This window comes from Phyllostomus discolor, chromosome 5 (assembly GCF_004126475.2).
Source record: "Phyllostomus discolor isolate MPI-MPIP mPhyDis1 chromosome 5, mPhyDis1.pri.v3, whole genome shotgun sequence".
Lineage (NCBI taxonomy): Eukaryota > Metazoa > Chordata > Mammalia > Chiroptera > Phyllostomidae > Phyllostomus > Phyllostomus discolor.
The window spans coordinates 7,003,374-7,031,288 of NC_040907.2; the positions used below are offsets into that span (position 1 = coordinate 7,003,374).

General features: G+C 59.5%; 1 protein-coding gene across 1 annotated transcript; it reads left to right on the forward strand.

The window, feature by feature from the left end:
• The first annotated feature begins 3,327 nt into the window (after positions 1-3,327).
• Positions 3,328-27,811, forward strand: PLOD1 (procollagen-lysine,2-oxoglutarate 5-dioxygenase 1). The gene is made up of 19 exons (XM_028512506.2): positions 3,328-3,506; positions 8,904-8,995; positions 9,982-10,115; positions 10,740-10,906; positions 12,042-12,154; positions 13,418-13,481; positions 14,974-15,071; positions 15,829-15,930; positions 16,480-16,611; positions 18,387-18,508; positions 19,833-19,937; positions 20,318-20,443; positions 20,670-20,811; positions 21,671-21,784; positions 22,423-22,488; positions 22,983-23,087; positions 24,193-24,339; positions 25,390-25,515; positions 26,931-27,811. Exons 1-19 carry the CDS (start codon positions 3,431-3,433, stop codon positions 27,084-27,086), a joined length of 2,187 nt encoding a protein of 728 aa, XP_028368307.1. The 5' UTR covers positions 3,328-3,430; the 3' UTR covers positions 27,087-27,811.
• Positions 27,812-27,915: the final 104 nt, after the last annotated feature.

A 27,915-nucleotide genomic window follows, 5' to 3' on the forward strand; every position in this document is an offset into this window, starting at 1 on the left:
AGGCACCCGACCTCCTCCTGAAGGAGGCAGAAGTATAGGCTTGGGAGCACAGTGAGGTGAAAACAAACCAGCCCCCCGAAATCCCACCTGTGAAATGTGGGTGACCAGAGACCCTGCCTCCCCTGTTTCTGAGGAGTGAATAAGTTAATACGGATAAAGCAAGCAAGGTGCATGGCACACACTAAGTAATTTTAACTGTAAACCCGTATTGTTATTTTCACCGTTACAGGCATCCATGTAATAGGCATATATCTTGGCCCACTTGTGTGAATTTTTTGGGGGGGGGGTAGCAATTTCTGTAAACAAATTCCCAGTCAAAGGGAAGGTTCATTTTCAGGGAACTCCCTGGCCATTCGGAAACACCCCAGGGGGAGGGGACTCGCAGCCAAGGGTCATTGACATAGCCACAACACAGCCAGCGGACCAAGAGTAAGGACCTTGGCATCAGACGGTCTGAGTGTTGAGTCTTGGCTTTACCCCTTGCTGGCAAGTCAACTACCTTCCCTGGGCCTCAGTTACCCCAGCTGTAAAATGGGGATCTTGAGACAGAGTAGGGTTGCTCTGAGGCTTAAACTGGGCAAATACGGGAAACATTCAGCATAGTGCCTGGCTCAAAAGAACTATTCATTATTTAATTTATTTCTACTGGGAAACAGGATACATGATACAAAACTCAACATGTGCAAAATGGTGAAGAGTGACAATGGTCTTCCTCCCTCCTGGGCCCCCCTCCCCCCGCAACCACAGCCACCTTGGATTCTTCCAGATACTCTGTTTGCTCACACATATACAGACATATAGACAGACAGTGTATATTTTTTTCTTTCACAGAATTTGTAGCATATAATTTACATTTGCATCTTACTTTTTTCACGTAGGGAAACAGCTTGGAAATTCCGTTTCTATTATTACTATTATTATTACTGTTATTATTATTATTATTATTATTATTACAGGGGCTGGTGCCAGTGGGATTAGTTGGTGGGTGTGAAGGGGGAGGGGACTGAGGGCCAGCTGCCACCCTGTCTGGCAGCACACAGTGTGGCTGTCCACTGAGGCCATAGCTCTTCCATAGGCCAAGGGAGGACTTGGATCAAAGAAGAGAATGAACGTGAGAAATGATCCCGTGGCACCGGACGACTGCCCGCCTGGCCAGCAATCCCTTCGGTACCTTCCCAGGAAAGCGGGGTCCTGCGCCTTTAACTGTGCACAACATGTGCTGCACGTACCAGGAGTAACATCTGGGCAGCAGCCGCCCCGTGTTAAAGAGACAGGCTGTCTTTTTGGATGAAGCTTGGACTGGGTTCAAGTTCCAGCAGTTTGGTGAAGGGAGTGAGAAACAGATACCGAAGGTGGGGGTGGGGGTGGGGGCAGACTTCCCCAGGGTGAACCCTTTCTCCAGCGGAGGCAGCAGCCTTCCACATGGGTCCCCCATCCTGGTTTGCAAGGACTCTGGGGACTTGGGTTATGGGAACCCCTCTCCACTGCCCAAGGACTTTTTTCGGCCCACAGAACAGCAGCATCGAGGTTCTCCTTGGGCCCCAGAAAATGGGAAGCTGGAGCCAGGTTGCGCAGCTGCCTCCCTTACTGTGGTCCCACATCAGCTGTGTGCTTCGAGCAGGTGCTTTGTTCACTTCTCTGGGCTGAAGTCCCACCACCGGGGGCCATCCTGTCCCACTGGGAGGCGGCTGTGAACAAGCAAAGAGATGGAGCTTTGAAAACTGAGCCGGCTGCCATGTGCGCATTCTCCTCCTCTCTGCCCATCCCTCCGTTTCCTCCTCACAGGGTTTGGAATTTTAGTCTGTGTCCTCTGAATTCAAAATCATCCAGTGGATTCCGGCACCAAGTCTTGTCCCCAGCTGCAGAAACCCCCGCCCGGAGTTCCAGTTGGGTGGTAGAAGCCCTGGATCACACTCAAGCCTCTTCCCTTTACTGGCCTTGTTGCTGGGTCCCTCTGGGCCCCACTTGCACCATCTGTAGGAGTAAATCTCTGTACTGTGAGGCGTTTTCTCAGGTTCCCAGAGATGGTACCTATCTTCTAAAAGTAACAGCATTGGTTTTGTTTGGTTTGAACAAGTAGTATATACTCATTGCAAAAAAAAAAATAATAATAAAAACGATGAAAAAAACCCTACCTGGCAATTATATAATTATCTATTTTATATATATACATATATATATATAGCCACTGTAAACATTTGGCTGTCACTTTAGCATTGTCTCTATAGAAGCGTGTTTTCACTGAGGGGTCCAATGTGCACATGGCTGCTTCCACGACGCATCATCTCAGGAGTGGGTCTCCCCCGCGGGAGCCGTCTCAGGTGCCACTGACTTCTCTGATCCCAGTGCCTGCCCGTGGCCTGCTTTGTGTGGCTGTTGATGACCATGACAGTCCTCTTCCCTCCGCCCTCTGTTCCCCTAAAGGGCTACCCTGCCCACCATGGTCGCACCCACCACCCATTCCTCTGGGGGCCAATCTGCTGCAAAGAGGCTGCTGGATCTCTGTCCGAGTGTCTCTTCCAGGACACGGAAGCTCCTAGCAGACACCTGCTCCACGCGCCCTTGTTCTAGAGACCCCGAGTGGTTTGTTGGGCTTTGAGAAGACCCCCCCACCCCCCCCACCCCCGTCTGCGAAGAGGGCCTCAACAATTCCCTCCTCCCTCCCTTCTTCCCTCCCTCCCAGCCATTCATTCATCAGCGTTGCTTCCCAGGGACGAAAAGGCAAATTGAGTGATTCCTTTTTTTTGCGGGGTGGTGATGAGCTCTCTCCAGGGTTCCAGCTGCCAGCAGAATCTCAGCAGAGGTGTGGATGGCTCTGAACACATTCCCGCACCCCCCCGCCCCTCCCCCCGCTCCCCCACGGCCTCGCCGCCCCCACCCCGACTCGGGGGCTCAGAACTTCACGCCCAGGGGTTTACGGGAAGACTCATGAAATCCTAAGAGCTGAGTCTTACTGATGGCTTATCACCGCGCTGCTCTGAGTGCGCTACAGGTAACACTCTTTAACCCGTGCAAGACTCAGTGAACAGATGCCATTGTCATCCCCACCTCAGGCGACGAAGCTGGGGCTCACGGTTACTGACACCATCAAGCCTTGGCGCAGAATCTGGGGTATAGAAATCGTTGCCTTGCCTCGCTCTCCCCTCTTTTAGTGAGGCCCCCTTGGGAAAGGAGCGAGGAGGTCGGGCCGGCGGCAGGACCCGGGAGCCGCGGGGACACGCCAGAGAAACTGCTCCAACTGAGAGGCTCTGTTCTGGCATGTCTGCAGGAAAACCCTTCCCCCCGGGGAGGGCGGCAGGGAGGGGTGCGGGGCGGCGCGACACCGCCCCCGGGGCGGGTCCAGTGCGTGGCAGCCGGACCTCCGGCCCCATCGCGAAGTTTCTATCCTGCTAGTGCCTTGGGGCCGGCCGGACCTCCCCAGACCCTGGCGATGCGGCCCCTGCTGCTCGTGGTCCCGCTGGGCTGGTTGCTTCTGGCCAATGCGAAGGAGGACGCCAAGCCAGAGGGTGAGAACGCGGCCCGGGGGGCGGGCGGTTGAATCCGGGGCGGGAGGGCTGATCTCAGGGTTGCCTCGGGAAGGACCGGTCTCTACAGGAGGCCTGGGCTTCCGGGGGTGTCTGGGTTCCGGCCACTTGTCCACTGATTTGCTGATGACTTGGACAAATCACTTCCCCTCTAGGGGTTGTGGTTCCCACATCTAGAAGGAAAGAGAAAGCCCAAGTCTGTTCACACCCAGAGGGAGGAATAACAGCACTCATAATAATGACAGTGGCCACCACCTGGGGAGCGCTTAGGGACCAGGCATCAGTTAAGCCTGATGGCGGCCCTCAGGTGTCTGTCCTCCTGTGATCCCCATTTTCCTGATGGGCAAACTGAGGCTCCGCAGTGGATCCACTTGCCCGTGGTCACACAGCTTTGGAACCAGGGTTAACGCCCGGGTGCTTCTGGTTCCAGAGGCCACCTCCAGCCAACAGATCATGGGGATGAGAGGCCGGGATTGCCGTGGGGGTGTGGAAAGAATGGTTCCCCCTGCAGAGCTGTTTGCCCATCAAGGCATTTTCTGGCCCAGAGCCCCCAGCTTTCCTGGAGTCTCCCAGCAGAGCAGTAAGAGGGGTCAAAAAAATCCAGCGAGGGCCCTGGCTGCTGTGGCTCAGTGTGGGAACCTAAAGGTCATCATTTTGATTTCCGTCAGGGCACTTGCCTGGGTTGCCAGTTGGGGGCGTGCAAGAGGCAGCCAGTCGATGTTTCTGTCTTTGATGTTTCTCTCCCTCTCTTTCTCCCTCCCTTCCCTCCCCTCTAAAAAATAAATCAAGCCCTGGCTGGTGTGGCTCAGTGGGTTGAGCACCAGCCTACGAATTGAAAGGTCGCCAGTTCAATTCTCGGTCAGGGCACATGCTTGGGTTGCATGGACCAGGTTCCCGGTTGGGGGCCTGCAAGAGGCAGCCATTCAATGTCTCTCTCATACGTCAGTGTTTCTTGCTCGCTCCCTCCCCCTCTCTCTAAAAATAAATAAATAAAATCTTTAAAAGTTAAGAAAATATTTTTAAAAATCCAGCGAGGGAGGTGCTGAGCACAGAACGGGGCTGGTAGCATGTGCAAAGGGCCTGGGGCCTGGGCCCACTCGCCAGCTGGGAGCCAGGAGGCCTGTGGTAGCCTTTCTTTTCCCTGGGCCTCTGCTGGGAACCTCTGCTGTTTCCCTGGCCTCCCTCCACCCCATACCGCCCCATGACGGAAACTCCAGCCCCCCCCCCCCCCCCGCAACAAAGCCCAGAGAGGCGAGTCAGGGAGGGGACCAACTCGGTGACAAGGCTTCAGATGCCCCGACCCTCAGCAGGTGATGAGAGGGGCAGAGTGGGGACAGGCAGCCCGTACAGAGTGTGCAGGATTCAGGGTGTCGCTGAGATCATCCGGGGAAAGCACCTAGTAGCTCGTAAGCACTCTTCGATGAAGAAGGGGCAGCGGGTCCCCAGGCCTGGGGCTCTAACTTCGGGCAGCTCCCAAGTTAAGGTTCTGTGCTTCCCTTGCTCCCTTCAGACCGTTTTGATAAGGGAGCATTAGCCCATTTTGCAGACAGGAAGACTGAGGCCCCGGAAGGTTAAACACCTGGTCTCAGGTTGCCACAGCTGGTTGGAAGCCAAGTCACTAACTGGAACTCAGACCACTCCCTGCTCATTCTATGAACCTTTCCTCTGGGTGGGGGGAGGGGCCGTGGCCCGGAGACACTGCCTGGGAGAGCCTGCGCAGCTCCCCCAGACCCAGCTGAGGTGAGCCCCTCAGCCTGCTGGCCGCGAGGACAGAGTGGGACGGCGGTGTTTCCTGCAGGCGTTGTCCAAGCTGCCCACTGACTGCTGTTGGGGAGGGGTGCCCCAGCAGCGCCAGCGACGCCAGCTTCTCCCTGGTGTGGCTGGGCTGGGGCGGCTGCAGAGGAGTGTTCCCCTGGGGCAGGCGCGGGGACTGCACTGGGTGCCCCTCTGGGGTGGGGCAGGGCATTTGCCATGCCGTGCTGGGGGGAGACACTGTCGGGCACCCCTCATCCAAGCATGGATTCAGCACACGGAGAGAAAGAAGGGCCGTTGTCACTCTTGGGGGGCTCCCAATCTGAGGGGGACGCAGAGCTCCCCACCCCAGTGGATGCCCAGGGGATCGGGGAGACACAACCCTTTGTTCCCAGAGAGCCCTGTGCCTCGGGGAGGAGGTGCTACCTTGTCCCGGGGAACCCCAAGACCAATGTGGGAGGCAGAAAAAGGCCTTCGACGAAGCAGAGCTAAGGGGCAGGGGGCGTCCGGACACCCAGTGGCCCTTCCTCCCTTCGGCAGAGGCCCCCAGCGCCCTCCCAGGGCTCACGGCTTTCCCTGCAGGCCTCCGCGTGGAGAGGGAAGGACGGAACCTGGAGCTGCTGAGATCCGAGGAGGCCCCGGGGATGTCAGCTGGGCTTGGGTGGGGGCTCCGGGTCCTGCTGTTACACGGCAGGGGACGGGGCTGTCCCTGAAGTCAGGCAGGCCCAGCTGGACGTGGGTGAGCCGGGAGGGGAGAGCCGGGGACCCGAGGCTGCTAAGCCCGGAGAGGCAAGGCTGGCTCCTGAGCACAGGGGTCCCCTGTGGCCGCCCATTCTGCCTGACCCAGTTTATGGCTTCCGGTCAGGGCCGGGTGAGCGTGGAGGCTAGGGGAGGAGCTTCGTTCTTCCCCCCGTGTCTCCCCAGAGAGCAGACTGGGTATGTCATGCCTGGAGAGTCAGGGCCACAGGCCTACCATCCAGCCCTCGTCTGGGCGGGCACTGTTTGGGACAGACAGAGGGATGTCAGCTGGAGCGCAGGGAACCCAGCTTGAGTTCTCAGCCTTCTCAGCACCCCCCCCCCCCCACCAGCCTCTCCCGGAATCATTCTCCTTCCCAGGAAGGGCTCCGCCCCACCCCTGACCCCAGGGTGGCCTCTGCCCTCACACAGCTCCCTCTCCTGCCAGGTGCTGGGCTGGGCATTTTATGGCCATTGGCTCGTTGTTATCCCTCGCAGGAGGCTCCGGAGGAGGGCACGTTACCATAGTTACTACCCTCATTCCGCAGAGGAGGGAACAGACGCAGAGAGGCCGTTATTTGCCCAGCGACCTGTCGTTGCCGCTCCCCATCTGCTGTCTTGCTTGTCTCTGCCGACCCTGGATTAGGGTGGTTCATCGGGGAACCCACAGCTGGACTTTGGGCAGTAGGTCAGGAGGGTTGAGGCCCTGGGGCTCAGGCCCCAGCTCCTGTCACGAGGTGAGGTCCGTTTCAGCTCTCTGCAGGCTGGGTCAGAGCTCTGGGTGACCCACAGCGAGTCTCTGTGGAGGGCTGGCTTTCTGAGCACCAGGGCCCCGCCCACCCGCTTTCCCTCTGGGCTGCTCATCGTAAAGGTGGGGGTGGGGTTAACAAGTGCAACAGAGTCAGGAGAGCAGAAAGTATTCATTCAGTAAAGGTTGGCCGTCATCGTTATTGTTATCTGAAAGCAAAAACCTGAAAGAGCCCAGGACTCACCGCCCCGTGCCCCCTTCCCTCCCTGGCTGCCCGACCTCAGGAGAGCCCCTGGTCTAATGGAGGATCCAGCACCTCACACAGACACACACGCTGGCTTTTTCCACCCATGAAACGTGACACTCTTCCTGTCCCCAGTAGCCCCCGTGCACAACAAGAGGGCCTCAGAGCTGACGGCTCTGGCTCTTGTCACTTGGGTGGGGACAAGGGGCACTTAACCAACCTGGCAGGAGTTAGCGGGAGCCTTTCCCCAAGAGTGAGAAGCACCCCTCTTTTCTGGACCCCAGGGTCAGGTGGTGAGACCTCCCCTCTCCACACCTGCCCCGGCGAATCCGGCACCCCTCCTGCCCCGGGTCCCTGGGCCCGCCCCCAGAGGATTCCTGCCAATCCCTGCTGGGCCGCTTGGCGCCAGCCCCCTGCTCTCATGGCCAGCAGCCCGCCCCAATCCCCTCAGCCGGCTCCGCCAGGCCGGACCCCTTTGTTCTTTTAGCTGCAGCTCCTCCTGTCTTCCTGGGGTGGGAGTGGGCTGGTGCTTAGCCCGCCTTTGCTGTCCGGGCCACACCACCCGGTGGGTCTGCTCACCCGGAAAGGTGCTCAGTCCTGGACTCCGGGGCAGGACCGTGCCCGTGCTCTCATCAGCAGAACCGTGATGAGTGCTGCACAGTGGGGTGCTGCCTCTGAGGGCAGGAGAGAGGCCAGGAAAAGTCTGAGAAGACTTCACAGGGGTAGTGGCAGGGAAGAGGTGTCACGGTCACTGTGCCTGGGACCCGGAGGAAGGTGAGGGAAAGAGCAGACAGAGGGAGCCCTGGCAGGAGGGAGGCTGGACTCCTGGCTGGAGGAGGGCCCACTCAGGGCGGGGAATGAGTCCCCCATGGGGCTGATCGGCAAGGGCCTTGAGTGCCAGAGCGAGGCATTTGCTTCTAATTAATCATCACCAGTAATAGCTCTTAGCCTGTGCCAGCATCCCAACAAGGATTTTACAGGCTGATCTCATGGAAGTAGTCCAGCAGCCCTTGTGGCGGGCGTGGGGGTGGGGGAGTAGGTACCGTTATTATCCCTATTTTACAGGAGAGAAACTGAAGCTAGAAAGGCCAGGGACTTGCCCAAGGTCACAGAGCTGGTAAGGAGCAGATCTAGGATTCTGATCAGGCAGGTCCGCTACAGAGCCTTTGCCACTCAGAGAGTGCGGCCTCCATGTGTGGTCTGGGAGGGGCTTCCCCAGGGGTCCCTGAGATGCATCTTGGGAGCTGCGTCCCATAGGTTCCTTGTAGAGGCAAAGCCGCACTACGGAGCCCGGGAGAGATCCCTTGTTATAAAGGTAATACAGCTACTCTGGTCCTCGGTCAGGATTTCAGGTCGGTTTCCACTCTGGTCCTGTCTCTCCTTGGTTCTCCCAGTGCTGGGAGACTCCAAGGCTGAGTGAGGCTCAGCAAGAAAGTGCATTGGGATTGATTAGCAGTGTCTGCTCTGGGTGCATCTGTGGATGGTGGTGGCTGTCTCTGGGCTGGTGTCTCACATGGGCCGGAGGGGTCCTCCTGGCATTCAGCATTCGGGGTGAATCCTTCCCTCCGCCCCTGTGCCTGGCCACGAGCCCCCTAACGCCAGAGAGACCCAGTCCCACAATGCAAGATGGAGACACCTGGGCTCTGGATGCTTTCTGTCCCATTAGTCAGGTACCAGGTCAGTGGAGCCCTGCAGGAGAATCAGGAGACCGAGGTGACATCCCAGCTCTGTCACTAACTAACTGAGTGATCTTAGCCACCCACCTGCGCCCCACGCTCCTGTCTGTAATGGACATGGATACACGTTCTGCGGTGGGATTTGACAACAACCGTGGCCTGCTCTTGCTCACCTGTCCTCCTCTTCCGTTTCCACCCACCACACTCTTCTCTGTCCTCCCTAGACAACCTCTTAGTCCTCACGGTGGCCACGAAGGAGACCGAGGGGTTCCGACGCTTCAAGAGGTCAGCCCAGTTCTTCAACTACAAGATCCAGGTAAGGGGCTCCCGGGGGGCGGGAGGGGGGGCGCAGAGACAACTGAATGGTGGAGGGAGAGCCCAGGAGCTGGGTGTCCTCCCTCCCCCAACTGATGTGGGGCCAGAGGGGGAGCTTCTGGAAGCTTGAGAGATGGAGATGAGTTAGGCAAAGCAAGAGGGGGAAAAACAGAAGCCGAGTCCAGGAGGGGCTGGAGGTGGAGAGCGTGGGGAGGCGAGACTGGAGAGGTGTGTGGTGGCACGCAGCATCAGTGTGCACAGCCTCACCTGGCAGGGAGTGGCTAGCTGAGAGGGTGTTGGCATTCCTGCAAACCCCTCCCCCCCCCATCTGGGGACGACCGCAATCTGGAGACCTCGCCTGTACAAACACCGCTCCAGAGAAACACAGGCTAATTAACGCCCAGCCCATGGGTGTCACGGGTGTGTGTCCTCTGCGTGTGGCCCATGGTGCTGAGCCCACAGGGAGACGTTCCTCCATTTAGCTGTGTGCTGAGTGCCTCCTTGTGTCAGGCACCAGGAAGGACGGACGAGACGAACCCCATCACTGCCTACACGACTCACAATCCAGCTGCAGGCATTAAGCCAGAAAGGAAGTGTGTTAGCCCACATGAATGAGATTTGAAGCATGGGACTGCTTCAGGCATAGCTGGATCCAGGGGTGCATGCGTGGTGAAGTCGTTGTCTCTTCATCTCGAGGCCATGTTTGTTTTCATTTGCAGACACACACCCTCTAAGTATTGGCAAGATGACCACCAGCTACATACTTATTCCCTAGCTTTTCTGCTTTTCAGCAGAAAAGACAGCCTTTCCTTAATTTTAACAGAATAGTCCCAGGGAAGACTCTGATAGGCTCTGCTCTTCATTGTAACAGAATAGTCCCAGGGATACATCATGCTTAAACCTTGGCTATGGGGATGGGGAGGGATGGGCCACTCTGATTGGCCAGGCAGGGTCACGTGACCACCTTTAAGGGCTCACTCTCTGCAGGCACTGGGCCTGGGGGAGGACTGGCCTGGAGAGAAGGAGACCTCTGCCGGTGGAGGGCTGAAGGTTCGGCTGCTTAAGAAAGCTCTGGAGAAGCATGCAGACAAGGAGAACCTGGTCATTCTCTTCACAGACAGGTCAGTGGCTGGGGGCTGCCCGCGCAGGGCCCTGCAGCAGAGAGAGAGAAGAATATTCTTTTTTTTAAAAAAAGATTTTATTTATTTATTTTTAGAGAGGGAAGGGAGGGAGAGAGGGAGAGAAACATCAATATGCGATTGCTGGGGGTCATGGCCTGCAACCCAGGCATGTACCCTGACTGGGAATCGAACCTGAGACACTTTGGTTCGCAGCCTGAGCTCAATCCACTGAGCTACGCCAGCCAGGGCGAGAGAAGAATATTCTAAATTGAGGTCTTTCCAGGACATCTAGGATGGGGGAGGATCTCTCTAGCTAAGGTTGCCTACAGCTGTAGGGGTCCGTGCACTGCAGGAAAGACCCTAGGGTGTAGCCCATTCCCACCCTTGGTGAAAAGGTGGGCGAGGGACCTGCCCACGTGTGACAAGGCATGCTCTGAATGTGAGAAGGGCGCGGGTTGTGGGGACCATCTCTCTGCCGGGGTGAGGGTGGAAACATGGAGGGCAGGGTCAGGGGACAGCAGAGCAGGTTCATTCCCCAGACTGTGGGAGGAGGGGGCTTGTGGAGGCCTCCATCCAGGTCTCCGGGGCCCCTCAGCACACCCCGACTTCTGGCTTCGGCTGCAGCTACGACGTGGTGTTTGCGTCGGGGCCCCGGGAGCTCCTGAAGAAGTTCCGGCAGGCCAGGAGCCAGGTGGTCTTCTCCGCCCAGGAGCTCATCTACCCAGACCGCAGGCTGGAGGCCAAGTACCCCATGGTGTCCGACGAGGGCAAGAGGTTCCTGGGCTCTGGAGGTGAGGAGCCGTGGCGGGCTCCGCCCACAGGGGGCGGGGCGAGCCTCAGATGGCCCCGCCCATGGGGGTGTTGGGCGGGCCCCGGAGAGCTCCGCCCACAGCCTTCCTGAGGTTCCTGTCCACCGGGACATCTCTCAGGTCCCAAACGCAGGACAGGACGTCCTGAATAGAATTCCTGATTCTTTAACCCTTAAACTTGAGCCTCCCCCCGCCCACTGTCATCCTACACAAGGCAAAACCTGGAAGTCACAGCGATTCCTCCCTGCCCTCCGCCAGCTCAGTCCTTCCTCGGGCCCCACCACCCGTGCCTCATGAGACGATCTCTTGAAACTGCCTTGTGAGGTCCACGCCCGCCGCCGCTGCCTCACGGGGCTCCTGGCCATCAGTAGTAGTCGCCATTCTGCTCTGGCAGCCGCCCCCTCACCCCCTCCCAGCCCATTTCCCACCCAGCAGCTAGAGGCAAATCCACGCTCCTTACTCAATGGCTTCCCTCGGCACGGAGAACAAAATCTGTATTTTATTCTGGATTTCTCTGTCCAGCCATGGAAAGCGGATCCACCGCCAGCAGCCCCTTTTCTCCACTAGCCGAGAGAGTTGGCACTGTCCAAATGGCCTGGCCCTGGTGTCCCCTGGGGCACGGCCTCCCTGGCTGCCCACCTTCTCCCAGTTCTCTCATCTGTCTGCCCCCCGGCCAGGCACCTGGGTGGGTTTTTCCCTCTGAGCCCCCATGCGCTGTGTGACCTTGGCCCAGCCTCTGCCCTTCTCTGGGCCAAGTTTCCCAGAGAACTGTAGAAAGAAGGCCTCAGCCTGCGCCCACCAGCTCTGCTCTCTGGGAGCTCCTGGTCCGATGCATTCATTCACCACCTGGGTGGTGCCCAGCGCCTGAGCTGGTGCAGTTCACTGGGCACCAGTGATCTTTCTGCCTCTCTGGGCTCAGGGGGAACTTGTCACCAAATGTCGCTAACTGGCAGGCTGTTTCCAGCCTGGGGACATCACCCTTCCTCAATCTAGGAGGACTTCTGAGAGGAAGCAGAGCTTGTGGGTGAAGGAGTAGATGGAGGAGAGGGCAGGCTGGGAAGAGGCCCCCAGCTCAGAGGCTGGAAGGGTCTATCTCTGTGTCCCCTTCAACTCCCAGGCTTCATCGGTTACGCCCCCAACCTCAGCAAGCTGGTGGCCGAGTGGCAGGGCCAGGACAGTGACAGTGACCAGCTCTTTTACACCAAGATCTTCCTGGACCCGGAGAAGAGGGTAAGAGTCAGTGGGTGGGGCTGGGGAATCCTGGGTCCCATGGGCCAGGCTGCACTGGGAGTAGCCCCTCCAGGGCCTGAACCCCTGGGTTGGCCTTGACGTTCCCAGTTACCCATTCATCGATTCACTGACTTATCTGGCCGGGACACCGACAGGTGCAGGGCAGGGACGTGGCAGTGAACAGGAGAGTCAGGGTCTCTGCCCTCGTGGACCCTCAAGGAGGGAGACAGGAATTGACAGCCTCATGTCAGGTGGTGGCCATGGTGATGGAAGGAATGGAAGGCTGAGCCACCCCTCCCCCACTCTGCCTGGGGGGTTCCTGGGGGCCTGATGAGAGCTTGGCAGGCCTGTCTGGAGGCTGGGGTCCCCGAGGGGAGTGAAGGGAGCAGAATCAGGCCAATCCAGCCCCAGACCCGGCCAGCATCCTCCGGGCAGACAGGAAAGTCTTCAGGGTCAGGATTGCTGGATTCTGCCTTGCTTACCCCCCCAAGTGCCCATCCATGCTGTGGTGTGTGACCTAGGGTAAGTCACTTTCCCCTCTGGGCCTCAGTTTTTATCATCCACAAAATGATGAATTGAAGCAGCAGGACCTGTGCAGTGGAAACTATGAATTTGTTCATTCTGTTAACTCAGTCCTTCCTCCCCCTTTGCCCCCAGTGATGTCACTGCAGAAGCGCAGGGACTAAACGGTACCAGTGGAGCCGCTCTGCAGGGCATGAGGGCGGAGACTCGAGTGCCCCTTGCTCTGCCTGGTTGAGTGGAGCGGGCAGCACTGTGCCCGTGAACAGGGACTTCAGGGCCAGGCTACCTGGGTTCAAATGCCAGCTCAGCTACTTCTTAGCTGTGTGATCTTGGGCAAGTTACCCAACCTCTCTGTGCCTTGTTTTAGAAATCTGCACAATGCAATGCCGATGGAATTTTCTCCTGGGGAGGGTGTGCGGATTAAATTAGCGTGTATACAACACCTGGAATAATGGTTGGCACGCAGTGCGGTGCTGATCGAGTGTGCGTTGTTATTGCGGCGGAACCAGCCAGCTGTTCCCTTGTATTCCTTCCTGCTCTGAGAACCCCTGCCTCTCTGGAAACGGACTCACTAGGCCACTAGATCCCAGGGGCTTGGCCACTGGCTGGCCTTCCCAGGGCTCCCAGCCGGCCGGATGTGGCCGGGCAAAGCAGATGTGGGGAGAGGGAGGGCAGGGTGGGGAGAGCCGGCTGCCCGCCGTGGCCCGTCCCTGCTGCAGCCTGCCGCCTTCTTTCCTGCAGGAGCGGATCAATATCACCCTGGACCACCGCTGCCGCATCTTCCAGAACCTGGACGGAGCCTTGGGTGAGTGCCCCCACAGGAGGGGATGGGGAGAGGGCTGGTGGGAAGGAGCTGAGGGTTCCAGGCAGGGCCTGAGCCCAAGGGAGAGGAAGCGTTGGTTCCTCTCTGTCGTGTTGGGAGGTCACCTGCCACCGCCCTGTCCCCAGGCCCCCAGAGACCACCTGGGTGTCTCTGCAGGTGGAGAAAGTAGGGTCATGAGATCAGCTCACAGAGCCCTCCCAACACCCGGGCAGCGGGGCGGCCTCTCAGCCTGGTGGGAGCTGGGCAATGCACAAGCGGGCACCGGTCCTGCCCCAGACCCCTCTGCCTGCTTTTCTCCTTCCCTCTTCCCAGCTGAAGGTTCCTGGGTAGGGGCAGGGAGTTGGGAAGTGGAGGCTAGTTGGTCCTTGAAACCCACACATGCCCTCGGGCTGACCCCAAGTCTGTGGCTGGTGATGGTGTTGCTTTGCCACTGGCTTGCTGGTGACTTCAGGCAAGACACATGCACATATACCTCGGGCCTCAGTTTCCCCATCTTTAGTAAGGAGAAGTTGGACCAGATCACTGATGGGGGGTCTTATACATGGAACACATGGATCCCTTCGAGAATCCGGGGAAAGCTATGGCTCCTTTCTCAGGACAGTGTGGGAACATCACACCCTCGGGCTAAGGTTTCTGGGAGTTCACGAACCTAAGTTAAGAAACTGGATCCAGCCCTGCCTGGTGTGGCTCAGGGGGCTGAGCCCCAGCCTGCAAACCAAAGGGTCACCGGTTTGATTCCCAGTCAGGGCACATGCCTGGGTTGCAGGCCAGGTCCCCAGTGTGGGAAACACAAGAGGCAACCACACAGTGATGTTTCTCTTCCTCTGTCTCCCTCCCTTCCTCTCTCTCTAAAAGTTAGTAAATAAAATCTTTTAAAAAAAGAAGCTGGATCCAAATCACCCTTGGGTGGGCTAGGAGCTTGCCCAGAGGGGCTCCCCTCATGTGGTCACCCACCACAAAGCCCTCCCTCCCCCCGGGCCCTGGAAAAGGCCACGCTGTGTTTTGTACTTGTCGAACAAGCTGGCTTCCTGTCTTAGTGCAGACCCGCAGGGTCCTAGCATGGGGCTTAAGGGCTCTCTCCGCCAGGACAGGGTCTGTCCCCCGTCCCTCCCAGCCCCTCCTGTGTGGCTGGCATATACTCAGCGCTGCTCTGCAGGCCTGTCAGAGCGGCACCACCCAGACCCTGGCTGTGGGGCCCCTCCAGGCTGGGTCAGGAGCCGGGATAAGGGTCGCTGTGGGTTCTGTGCTCACCCTGTGCCAGGCGTGGTGCTAGGCAGTTGCCAGATGGATGTGGAGCCCTGCCACTGTTACCCCCATTTCACAGATGAGGAAACTGAGGTTGGAGAGGTGAAGTGACCAGTCCAGGGCACATGCTGCTCACTGGGGGAGAGCTGGGGTTCAAGCCCAGCCCGAGAGCCCCTGAGCCTGGCTCCGGAGTCTGACCCTGGACGGCACTGTGATTTCTCACCCCCAGATGAGGTCGTGCTGAAGTTTGAAATGGGCCACGTTCGAGCTCGGAACCTGGTCTACGACACCCTCCCGGTCCTGATTCATGGCAATGGGCCCACCAAGGTAGGGAGGGGCCCCAGCCCCTGGGGGGAGTGTATGTGAGGGGTCAGCTTCTCCTTGGGGCCAGGGCCACCCACCTGGGCCCGGAGAGCTCGTTGGCACCGACCTCAAGTCCAAGTTCAGCCTGGAGCCTCCTTTCCCACTAGGGTGGCCGATAACGCCCTGTCCATCTGCTGGGCCACGGGACACGAAGGAGGCCACTGCCCCCACCCAGGCCTAGGCTCGGCTGCCCCAGGTCCTCCTCCCTCTGTCATTTAGTGAATGTTTGCACCAGGGCGTGAGGCCTCCTCAGTCACGAACAGGACAGACTGGTCCTCACGCTCCTGGAGCTACAGACCGGCCCCTGGGGAGCTGGCCCCTGGGGGACTGGCCCCTGCTTCACACCACGTTTCTCTGAGTGAGGTCCCCAACCACTCAAACCAGAATCACATGGAAGGGCGAGGCAGGGGAGTGTGTTAAAAAGGCAGATTCCCTGACCCCGCCTAAAGCTACTCACTGGGAATCTGCATTGTACCTGCTCTCAGCCGATCCAGAGGTGAAGAAGCACCAGAGGCAAGCCCGCCCTCTGTCCCCTCAGCTCTGGGGACCTCTGGGGGAATGGACATGCTCTCCAGGGCCCGCCCAAAGTCAAGGCACAGTCCTGCCCCCTCAGGGGCGGCAGGTGCCTGGGGTGCAGGCCGCCAGGGGCCCAGGGAGGGTGCCTCCGTGGCTGCGGGTGGGCGGGGTGGCCTGGCTCCCCTCAGCCCCATCGTCCCCACAGCTGCAGCTGAACTACCTGGGCAACTATATCCCGCGCTTCTGGACCTTCGAAACGGGCTGCGTCGTGTGTGACGAGGGCCTGCGGAGCCTCAAGGGCATCGGGGTACGGCTTTCGGGGGCTGGGGTGGGGGGTGGTGGGCGATTCGGGAAGAGACTGTTGTCTTTGGTCAGAAGGTAAAGAAGGAGTTACCTTCCTGTCTGGGGTTCCATCCTCTGCCTCCCCCAGGCACCTTCTCCTGGAAGCCTTCTCAGACTAACCAACCCCTGGATGCCTAAGTGCCAGATTTTTTGTGCCTGGCCATTCAGGATGTCCTGCGACCCCCGCCTCCCCACCCCACGAAGTCACTCCTCATTTATGGCCCCCTTCAAACCCCATGCCGGCTGGGCTCTCCCGACAGCTTACCATCAGCCAGTCCTCACCCCGAGTCAGGGCTCACGCTGCTCCCGGTCCCCAGCAGGGCCGTCCTCCTGCCTCCCTGCCGGTCCCTGCCTCTGCCCACCTGCACGTCCCGCTCAGAGCTCCCTGGCCCAGGCCCCTCTCCTGCTAGGTCCCCACGCCTCTGGCCCTGGGTCCCGCGGGCCACCCTGGGGGCTCAGTGGCCGCACCGTGGGTGGACGTCGCTGGACGCTGTGCTGCCCCCTTCCCCTGCAGGACGAAGCCCTGCCCGTGGTCCTGGTCGGCATGTTCATCGAGCAGCCCACGCCGTTCCTGTCCCTGTTCTTCCAGCGGCTCCTGCGCCTCCACTACCCCCGGAGGCGGATGCGGCTCTTCATCCACAACCACGTGAGTAGCGGGTGCTTGGCGGGGTTGCCGTGGGGCTTGGGTCCGCCAGGTGGCCAGAGGCCACTGAGGAGCGACTGGAACGGGCTCATCTGGGCCAAGCGGAAGTGGGCAATGGGCTGTAGCCCCGAATGACTGGGTTGGCTCTGGAGTCAGGCTGGCCTGGTTTGAATCCCAACACCATTGCTTATGGTGGCTGTGTGACCTAGGGCTGTTATTCAACCTCTCTGTGCTTTAGTTTTCTCGTCTATTAGATAGGGATAATAACCATGGCGACCACACAGGATTCCTGCAGGGGTTAACTGAGTTGACATGTGAAGCACGTGGGAAAGTGCCTGGTGCATCAGCAGCACGTAGTAGGTGCTCCTAGCTGTTGTCATGACCACCACTTCCCTCCTGATCCCAGTCAGCCCTTCCTGATTTGATCTGATGACAGTCAAGTTGGTGTTCATTCCTTGAGCATCTTCTGGGGCGTCGGGAGGGCCCGGGGGCCTGCCGTGTTGTGTGGGGCAGGCGTGGAATCAGGATTCTCAGTCCTCCCCCCGGCTTTCCTGCCTGTCCTTCCTCACCAGATCAAGTCCCACCTCTCTGCTGTCGCTTCTCCCAGTGGCCCTAAGGGGGAGCCCCAGGACACCCTTCAAGTCCTGCCTGCTCTCCAGGCTCATTGTCTTCTTAAAGTCTTCTCAGCTGCCCCATCTAGGGCCGTCCCTTTCTGAGACCTCTCAGCCCTGCGCGCCACCTGCAGGGACCTGGGGCCCCTCCCCCAGCCCAGCTCTCTGCCCGTGTCCCAGACACTGACCCAGCTGTGCCCCGTGCAGGTAGGAGAAGGGTGCAGGTGCTGCCCTGGGGAGGCTCCTGGCTTCCCTGGAGACAGCAAGGACCACACCCATGACTTGTGACTTTGGGTAGAAAGAGAGAAGTGTCCCAGGCAGTATTTGAGGACCTACCATGTGCTCTGTCTGACTTGTCCACTTTTGACAATGACCCTATGAGGAAGGCATGAGCGCCCTTCCCTTTTTTTTAAAAAAAAAATGTATTTACTTATTTTTAGGGAGAGGGGAAGGGAGGGAGAAGGAGATGGAGAGAAACATCAATTGGTGGCTTGCCTCTCGCACGCAACCTGACCAGGGACCTAACTTGCAACCCAGGCAGGCGCCCTGACTGGGAATCGAGCCAACGAGACTTTGCTTTGTGGGACAACACCCGACTAATTGAGCCACACCGGTCAGGGCTCGCCCTCCCTCTTTACAACAGAGGAGACCTAAGCCGAGGCGGGTGAAGTGACTTGTCCGAGGCCACACAGCTGTCGTGGCAGGACCGGGCGTCGGGCTTCATTCTGAGTCCTGGGTTTGGTGAAGACCCTGCCCTCCCTGCTGCCCCGTGGGAGCGGCCCCAGATCTGGGCTTTGGTTTGCAAAGCAAGGTCCGAACGCTGCTCGGAGTGTTTGGGAACAAAGCAGATCGCCGGGCCCCACCCGGGCCAGTGGAATCAGTGACTCGGGAAGGGGGGCCTGTGGGCTGGGGGTGCCCTCCCGGTGACAGAGGCTCGTAAGAGGACTGTGGGCCTGGCCTGGTTAGGGGAGGACGGTCGAAGGATGGTCGGGGGAAGGGCACCCCGGGCAGGAGCGCCAGCACGGGCAGAGGCGTGGAGTTTAGGGAAGCAGGTGGCCAGGGATGTGCCGGGAATGAAGCTGACCAGCCTGCAGTGGCAGCGGGTGCTGCGGTCACTGGGTGGGACCTGTGTCCTCACCTTCACCCCCCACCCCACCCCCGCCCCAGGAACAACAGCACAAGGCTGAGGTGGAGCGGTTCCTGGCGGAGCACAGCGGCGAGTACCAGTCTGTGAAGCTGGTAGGCCCCGAGGTGCGGGTGGCGAACGCTGATGCCAGGAACATGGGCGCGTGAGTCGGGGGCCCGGGGACCGTGGTTATCTCCGCTGTCCGTGGTGAGCCGAGGGGCCGGGGGTGGTGCCAGGGCACCAGACTGGGAGACAGGAGCTGTGTGGTCTGTCCCTCTGGGCCTCAGTGTTGCCATCTGCCAGATGGGTAATAGTCTCCGCCCTGAGCAGCGCCCCTAGAGTTTGGGAAGCAAATTAGAGAGACAGAGGGAGGATTCAGGGCCGGAAGTCGATAGATGCTGACAGCTAGAGAAACAGTCTCTCATTTTTTCCCTTTATTATTATTATCATTTTTAAGATTTTATTTATTTATTTTTAGAGAGGGAAGGGAAGGAAAAAGAGAGAGAGAGAGAGAGACATCAATGTGCGGTTGCTGGGGGCCGTGGCCTGCAACCCAGGCATGTGCCCTGACTGGGAATCAAACCTGTGACGCTTTGGTTCGCAGCCCATGCTCAATCCACTGAGCTACGCCAGCCAGAGCTCTTTTATTATTTTTTTAATATGAAACCTTTATTATATTTTTCCCATTCCCATTTAGCCCCGTTGTACCCCTCCCCCTTTATTATTAAAACAACAAACAAACAGTTTGTGTTGACTATGGAAGGATGAGGCCGTCCAGGTCCAAGGCCGACGGACTTCCCCTATGGACCAGACAGCGAATCCGTGTGAACGGGAGTCGTGGGCCCGGCCGCAGCCCCCCAGCTCTGCTGGTGGGGTGTCAGCACGTGGGGCTGGCCTGCAACCACGTTTTATTTGTGGACACCGGCGTTTGACTTCATGCGATTTTCATGCAACTTATTTTGATCCTTTTCCCCAACCCGTTCCAAATGTAAAAAACACTCTTAGCTCCCGAGCCACATGAAACCTGGCGGGAGGCTGGGTTTGGACCACGGACCATAGTAGATTCCCGAGCCCTGGAGCAGATGAACAAAAAGAACGGAAAGTTTTAAGGCTTTGGTATGAGTTACCAAGTGGCGCTCCAGGGAGCTGAGCCAGCCTGCCCCTGGCCCTGGGTGGCGCAGGGACCCTCTGCAGGCCATGCTGCCCCCCGGACGGGGTTCTCGGGACACTGGATACCGGTTGTTAAACTCTGGGCCTTCATCCTGAGAGTCTGGAATCTGCACCAGGGTTTGGGTCTTGTAACTGGGAGAGACTTTTGAAGCAGCTGGTCCCAACCTGTACCGGGGCCGGCCTGACCTCTCTAAAGGCCCTTGGCTGGTACCCAGTGACCACATGTGGGCAGGGGTGGACAGGGCAGCTCCGCGATCCTGGGTGGGAGTCTGGCCCTGGAGCCCCAACTCACTGACCCCGCATCCCCCCGGCTGCAGGGACTTGTGCCGACAGGACCGTAGCTGCACCTATTACTTCAGCATGGATGCCTCCGTGGCCTTGACCGAGCCCCAAATCCTGCGACTGCTGATTGAGCAGAACAAGTGAGGCCGTGGGTGGGCTGCAGCAGGCGGGTGGGCAGGCGGGCCCTCAGAGTGGGGATCCTGGCCCGGCGCTACTCATGATAGGCCCGGGCCCAGGCTGGGCGCCCTCCCCTGCCTTTCTCCTCCCCTGCCTTGGCCTCACCTACTGCCCTGGGCTTGCTCTAGCCTGGCAACCTCAGCTCTGTCCAGGATGTTCCCCCTCCCTGCCACAAGCCCTAAGCCAGGGCCTCCCACCCTCTGTTCCTGTGGGAGGGAGCTGGTTCAGACAGGCCCAATCCCACCCCAGGGAGGGGCTTGCTGGCTGAAACGCCCTCCCCACCTTTCTGTCCCAAATTCCCCAGTGGACAGAGAGACCCCTTCTGAGATGCTCCCTTTCTTAGGAACGTCATTGCCCCATTGATGACCCGCCATGGGAGGCTGTGGTCGAACTTCTGGGGGGCACTGAGTGCAGATGGCTACTACGCACGCTCCGAGGACTACGTGGACATCGTTCAGGGGCGGCGCGTGTGAGTTCCTGTGGATGGGGTGGGGGGGCCCCCTCCTCTGTCTCCCTCCTGGCCTTGCAGCGCCACCATCCCCTTGTTGCTCTCAAATTCCCGCTGAACCTGAAGCAGGGAAGACTGAAGTCAGACACAGAGAGGGACTTCCCGACAATTATCCTGGGCCCTTCCCTTAGTCTGCGACCCTCACCACCGGCCTACGGCCCCTTCTGTCTTTCTCTCTCTCCCTCAGCGGCGTCTGGAACGTGCCCTACATCTCAAACATCTACCTGATCAAGGGCAGTGCCCTGCGGGCCGAGCTGCAGCAGACAGACCTGTTCCACCACAGCAAGCTGGACCCCGACATGGCCTTCTGCGCCAACATCCGGCAGCAGGTCAGCCTTGGGCGGGCGGTCGGAGGAGGCCCTGTTGACAGGAAGATGGGCCACCTTGTCACCACAGGCCCTGCAGCTCCTGAGGCACCAGCCGGGCTGCTCGAAGGCCTCCAGGGCCCAGTGGGGGCACCTGGGGCACTGGCACCACAGGCTGGTCCTCGGGGTCTGCGGGGGTCATTTTGGCAGACCCAGTTTCGCACCGCCTATTTTACTTACATTTTCGGCAGCACCTAAAGAAAATAAAACTTTCCACCTAAACATACTCTGAGTGACGTGCCCAAGAGATACCCTTACCCTATCCCTGTGCCCCACCCAGTATTTTTTTGGTGACTGTTAAAAAATCTTTTTAAATTGATTTTAGAGAGGGATGAAAGGAGAGGGAGGGAGAAAGAGAGAGACAGAGAGACAGAGAGAGAGATCGATTTTTTTGTTCCACTTCTTGATGCACTCATTGGTTGATTCTTGTATGTGCCCTGACCAGGGATCGAACCCACAACCTTATTGTATCAGGATGATGCTCTAACCACCTGAGTCACCCGCCAGGGCTGTGGCTATTTCTTTAAATATGACAGCATGTCGATGTTTTCCCCTGCACCCCAAACTTTAAGATCGGAGCTCCACCCTTTCCTTGTGCACATTCATTCTTTCATTCCCGTCCCGTCCTCCAGGAAGCCTTCCCTGATTGCATCCCCAGGGTCAGGTCTGGGCCGGGCTCTGGGGACAGGGGGCCACCCTTACTCTCGTCCTGGGTTCTGGATCTTATGAACTCACAGCTGGTGGGCGGAGGAAGCTGCCAGCAGGCCCACCCCAGGGGGTGCAGGGGAGGGTGGGGTCTCTCACCCCTGCCTCCTCTCCCCAGGATGTGTTCATGTTCCTGACCAACCGGCACACCTTCGGCCACCTGCTGTCCCTGGACAACTACCAGACCTCCCACCTCCACAATGACCTCTGGGAGGTGTTCAACAACCCCGAGGTGAGGCCCTGGGTTGGTGGCGAGGGGCGGGAGCAGAGGGGACCCCGCGGATGTAGCCTGAGTCACTCCCTCTCAGAGCCTGACCACACTGGGACCCCCGTGGGCCGCCTGCCTCCCTCCACAGCAGGGCGTCTGTCAGGCTAGGGTGGGGAGAGAAAGGCAGTTTGAAAGGCAGCGCCATCTAGTGGACAAGGGGCGAGGAGTCAGAGGCCCATCAGCTGTGACTTAGTTGAGCCTCTCAACCTTTGGGGCCTCAGTAATCTGAGCTCGAAAATGGGTGTATTGTCCCTGCCTGCCTTGCCCCTGAGGGTGTTGTGACGCTCAGAGGAGGAGAAAGTTGTGACAGTGTTCCTGGACATTGTGAGCTCATGGCTAACGTGGGCACGTGCCCACACCTTCACAGAGACCTGCACACACATGCACACGTGTCATGCACGTGCAAACACCAGCTGCTGTGGGCACACTTTTGCGCCCAGATAACATGCACGCGCTCAGCAGGCACTCACATACTCTCTTCCATAGCGCTCGGCCTGGGGGGAGGAACGCCCTCTGGGAGCACCCGTGGGGCTGAGTGAGGGGCGAGCCCCGCTGGCCCAGGCCAGGCCCCAGGACCCCAGCCTGCTCCCCACTCCCCACAGGACTGGAAGGAGAAGTACATCCACGAGAACTACACCAAGGTGCTGACGGGGAAGCTGGTGGAGATGGTGAGGACTGGGCAGCACCCCGGAACAAAGCTCCGGGATTTACACCTGACACCTGTGGGGGGGATGGGGGGGGCCGGAGGACAGAGGAACGAACTAGCTGAGCTGGGGGAGGGGGGAGGCAGTGCTCTGGCAGCACCCGGGGGGCGAGGGAACAGACGGGGGGGGGCCCTTCCTACTGTGGGCACATGCCAGCCGGGGACCCAGGCAGAAAGGGGAAGGAGAACACCCCCGAATGTGGTCTCAGCTGTGGACCATGGCCAGTGGGCCAGGAGTGAGAAGGGGGTGTTCCTCAACTCCCCCCTCAAGCTGGCGGGCCTTTGCTGCCCTGGTGCCCACGCACTGGCAGCTCTGGCCCCAGCCCTGGTAGCTCTGTGACCTCGGCCAGCCCTGCGTTGCACTTCCTTCCATGGCGGGTTCTGCAGAGGGCCCTGGGACCGGGGGAGGATGAGGTGGGACCGCTGTGGACCCTTGTGATGGAGCCCTGCCCCCCCCAGCCGTGCCCGGACGTCTACTGGTTCCCCATCTTCACGGAGGCGGCCTGTGACGAGCTGGTGGAGGAGATGGAGCACTACGGCCAGTGGTCTCTGGGGGACAACAAGGTGGGGCTCCCGGGCGTGGGCGGGGGTGCCCCTCCATCCGTGCCTGCCCTGTGGGCTCGTCTCCTGGCACCCTAGCAGGCACCTCTCTGGGACTCTGCAGTCAGGGTGCTGGCAGGGGTGCCTGCAGGCACTGAGGAGCAGGGGGCTTGAGAGAAGGGATGGGGTGCTGGTCCCCGAGCTGCCAGGGCCACTGGGTGACTTGAGTTGCCTTGATCTTAAGGTGCTAGGCTCTCAGTTCCTGGTTTGGTGTTAGAGGCAGTGAGTCCCCTCCCCCCGCAGACTGGGCGTGGGAGGGGGGAGCAATGAGCAAGTGTGGACCAGGACAATTAGGAAGTGACTTACCGGACAGCAGATGCAAGTGGCGTGCTGCTGAAGGAGGGAGCCCATGCCTGCCCTCACCTTGGACAGTCCGGTAACCCTGGGCCAGTGCGTCTCAGAGACTGGCCAGCCTTGACCTGGCGGCTGACTGATCCATGGCTCTGGTTACCTGCCTCATCCACGTGCTGTGGAGGCTGGGCTAACCTCCAGACCCCGGTAAGGGACACAGCCTATACGTTCCGGGGTCTGGTTAATCCCTGTGCCCCAGCCACCAGGCTGGCCAGCCACCTGTGGCCCCTCTGCATTGGTTTTCCACGCTATGTGACAAATCACCACCCAGTTTAACAGCTTAAAACAACACCCATTTATTTCACCTGGGTTTCTGTGGGGCGGGAGTCTGGGTGTGGGTCAGCTGGGTCCCGTGCCCAGGGTCTCACAGGGGCTGGTGAGGCCGGGGCTGGTGCTCGTCTGTCGCTCGGGTCCTGTGCCAGGCTCCCGTGGCAGAATTCATCCCTGGCAGTGGTAGCTCTCATGCTGCCTGGCTTCCTCCCGGCCAGCAGGAAGCTTCTCCGTCTTCAAGATCCTCCTTTAAAGGGCTCTCCTGGGATAGGATCCCCTTGCATTAAACCCAGTGACCTTAATCACACCTGCAAAACCCCTTCCCCTTTGTTCTCTCACCTGACCTTATCCCATGAGCTTCAAGGTCAAAGGGATGGGATTAGACAGGGATCGGGAGTCAGGGGCCAGCTCAGCGTTCTGTTGACTGCCCTCCCCGGGTCGCTTCCAGGACAGCCGCATCCAGGGCGGCTACGAGAACGTGCCCACCATCGACATCCACATGAACCAGATCAACTTTGAGCGCGAGTGGCACAAGTTCCTGGTGGAGTACATCGCGCCCGTGACGGAGAAGCTCTACCCCGGCTACTACACCAGGGTGGGCAGGCCTGGGGGCGGCCGGGACCGGGGCAGGGGGCGGAGTGTCTGGGGAGGGGCGGGCGGGGGAGGGGAGAGAAGCATTCCCTGCCCGGGCAGAGGCCTCCGCAGTTGGTCTCCAGGCTGGCAGGTGTGGAGTCTCCTCCCATCAGGGGTTGGGACCAGGGGAGGCGGGGCCACGCTGCCTGTAGTCTGTGACATCACCAGTGACTATTTGAGTCCTGCCTCTGTGTCCTTCACCCCTGCCTCGGTGACTCCTGTGCCAGCTCACCAGATGGACAAGCCCCCAGCCCGCCGGCCGGCACGCCCTTTCCCTCCCCGGGCTGGCCCTCAGCTCCCTCACCAGTGGGCCGCGTTGGCTGTTGTGCTCCCGTCACCCGGCGACCTCCTCCTTCCCGTGGTTTTCTCCAAACACTTGCTCTGGGCCTTTGGGTGTGCCTGGGCCCTGCCCGAAGGGCCCACCGGCCTAGATTCATTCATTTCAGCCTTTCTTCCTGCTTCTTCCCTCTCTCCCTCCCTCTCTCCACTCCCTCTCTCCCCTCCATCCTTTCCTTCCTCCCCACACTGTTTATTGTATTTTTCCCATTACCATGTATCCCCTTTATACCCCCACTCCCACCCCCAGAATCACCCCCACTGGCACCCCGGTCCATGAGTCCTTCTTGCTCGATCCCTCCACCCCCCAACCTGCCCCACCCCCCAGAGCTGCCATCTGCTCTCTGTGAGTCTGTCCCCGTTTTCCTTGTTAGTTCAGTGTGTCCATTAGATGCTGCATACGAGTGAAACCCTATGGTACTTGTCCTTCTCTGACTGGCTTATTTCACTTGGCACAATGCTTTCCTGGTCCATCCCCGCCCCCCGCCCCCCACCCCCCCAACATTTTTACTGAGCATCTTTCCTGCGCCAGGCGCTGGGGAACCCAGCGTTAGACAGTCCTGTCCTCAGGGAGCCGGCCTCTGCAGAGCGGATGAGGGACCCTTCCGCACACCCCCGCCTCTCCCGGCCTTCGCTGCCTCTAACGCCGGCTCCCTGTGTCGCTTCCCCGGCACAGGCGCAGTTCGACCTGGCCTTCGTTGTCCGCTACAAGCCCGACGAGCAGCCCTCGCTGGTGCCACACCACGATGCGTCCACCTTCACCATCAACATCGCCCTGAACAGGGTCGGGGTGGATTATGAGGTGAGCAGGGCGCCCCCTGGCCCGGGGAACAGGCAGGAGGTGGGGCTGGCAGGTGAGCAGCTTACAGGGGGGTTGAATCAGGCACAGGATAGGCCAGCACCGGAGAGCTAGAGAACCAGAGAAGACAGGCCTGGGTCCGCGGGGAAGGCTTCCTGTGACGGGGAGCACTCTGAGCACAGAGTAGCGGGAGGGGGAGGGCTGTGGACACGATAGAGCAAGGGCCCAGGGGGCCTGGAGCCTGCGGCCTGCACCTGGTGCTGCCTCCCCCTCGCTCTGGGGCCACAGGCAACCTCTGGGAGCCTCAGCTTCCTCATACCTTAGGCGGGAAAACTTAGAGTGCCCCCCCCCAGAGCTGTGAGGGTGAAGCAAGCTCATCCAGGTGGGTGCTCGAGGGCCCCCATGGCGAGTGCTCACGGGAGGGTAGCCATTAGCAGCAGGGTGTTGGGGTCCGCGTCGTCCTTGGAAGGGGGCTGCTTTGGGCGTGACTAAACCTAGGGTTCGTCTGGGTGTGGGGCGCAGGGGGGCTGGAGGGGAAGTCTGGGGAAACCAGGACAACATGAGGAGGAAGTAGGAGCAGTTCTGGGGGCCTTGGGGCCCCAAGGGAGGCCTCTAGGTGTGATCAGCTGTGGGAGCCATGTCCATCCATCCATCCACTCATTCATCCATCCATCCATCCATCCATTCATTCACTTCATAAGCTGTTCTTTTAAAGGACTTGGGGACTCAGTCCCGGGTTAGTCACTGTGAAGGACACCCACTAGAACACCTGTGTGTTTTGAGAGTTGACAGTATACCAGGGGACACTGGCAATATCTGAAGACATTTTCGGTTGTCACGACCCTGGGGGTGCTGCCGGCTTCTAGCAGGTCGAGGCCAGGACGCCCAGACAGCCCCCATGGGAAGAACGGCCCGGCCCGCAGGGGTGACCCTGTGTGACAGTGTGATGTGCTGATGCCACGGAACTGCCGCTCACAGGCAGTCACGATAGGAGAGCCTGTGTTGTGTGCGTTTCACCACAATTAAGAAAAAGAATTGTTTGGCTCAAAACGTGCACAGGGCTGAGGTTGAAAAACCGGCCCGAGGCTCTTGCTCGTATCATCTCATTGACTTCTCGCCACCCCGTGCAATTTAGCGCCCATTTTCCAGAAGGGAAAACCAAGGCTCAGTTGGTCACAAGTTAGGAGAGGCTGTGGCCGACGCTTGCCCAGGGCTTCCTGACTCTTGACCGCTCTGAGTGACTTCCTTAGGCAGCCGGTGGCTGTCACTCCCCAAGGCGTCCCAGGCAGGCTGTACGGAGGGCCGCTTGGCTGTGGGGGGGCTCCGATGGGAGGATAGGGGGTGTTGGGGGAAGGGCCTAGCTTCCTGCTGGGGAGCTGACACTTCCTGTTGGGAAACTGACACTTCCTGTCTCCCAGGGCGGGGGCTGTCGGTTCCTGCGCTACAACTGCTCCATCCGGGCCCCACGGAAGGGCTGGGCCCTCATGCACCCCGGGAGACTCACGCACTACCACGAGGGGCTCCCCACCACCAAGGGCACCCGCTACATCTCCGTGTCCTTCGTCGACCCCTAATTGGCCAGGCCCAGCCGCCTCGGGCCTTTTCCTCTCTGCCAACAACCACTGCCCAGCAGCCTCTGGGGCCTCGGGGTCCCAGGGAACCCGGTCCAGCCTCCAGGATCTTGACCTCCCGTTGCTCCCAGAGCTGTCGGTCGTCGGAGAGACCGGGCTGCAGGCGGGGGGCAAGGACGCCTCCTCGGCTGGGGCCTGCCTGGTGCTCTGCACCCAGCCCCGGGAGAGGCTGCTGGTTTGCCTTCTCTGTGTGGTGCCAGCTCACTTGTCTTCCTGCAAACCCTTTCCCACTTGTGTTCCTGAAGTACCCGGTCCCCCTGCCTCTGGTCCTTCCATCCATGACACTTGAGCAGAATGGACTTACTCAGCTGCCCGGAGAGGATCTGGGGGCACGGAGCCACACCCCAGAGATTCTCCCAGGCTTCGGGACAGACACAGAGACCGGGATCAGATTCAAGTCCCCACCTGCACCCCGGGACGGCCGAAGCCCCCCTTCTTTCCCTGCTCCGGGCATCGAGGAAAACGTTGTTCCCTGGAGACGGGGACTCAGCCAGCCTCCGGAAGACAGGAGAGGCATGGATGTCACAGCCCTGTCCCCTACTTGATCCTTGCTGGGGGGAACGGGGGTGATACGTCCACACACTGTACTATGTCACCTGTCCCGGATGTCTCTGGAGAGCGGGACAGTCACAAACAGGACAGTTTGTATTAAAAGTCATTCAAACCACGGAGTGGGAGATGCTTGGGTGGGCGATGTGCGCGTGTCAGGGCGAGGGTCCGCAGGGAGAGTCCTCGAGAGCCTGCGTTTGGCAAGAAAGGCTGTTAGGAGTCT

Bases quoted from the DNA above. Each gene is read 5' to 3' on its own strand.
- PLOD1 (XM_028512506.2), top strand. From the start codon at position 3,431: ATGCGGCCCCTGCTGCTCGTGGTCCCGCTGGGCTGGTTGCTTCTGGCC. The intron at 10,116-10,739 runs GTCAGTGGCTGG...CTTCGGCTGCAG, and splicing joins GTCATTCTCTTCACAGACAG to CTACGACGTGGTGTTTGCGT. The intron at 15,931-16,479 runs GTACGGCTTTCG...CTTCCCCTGCAG, and splicing joins GGAGCCTCAAGGGCATCGGG to GACGAAGCCCTGCCCGTGGT.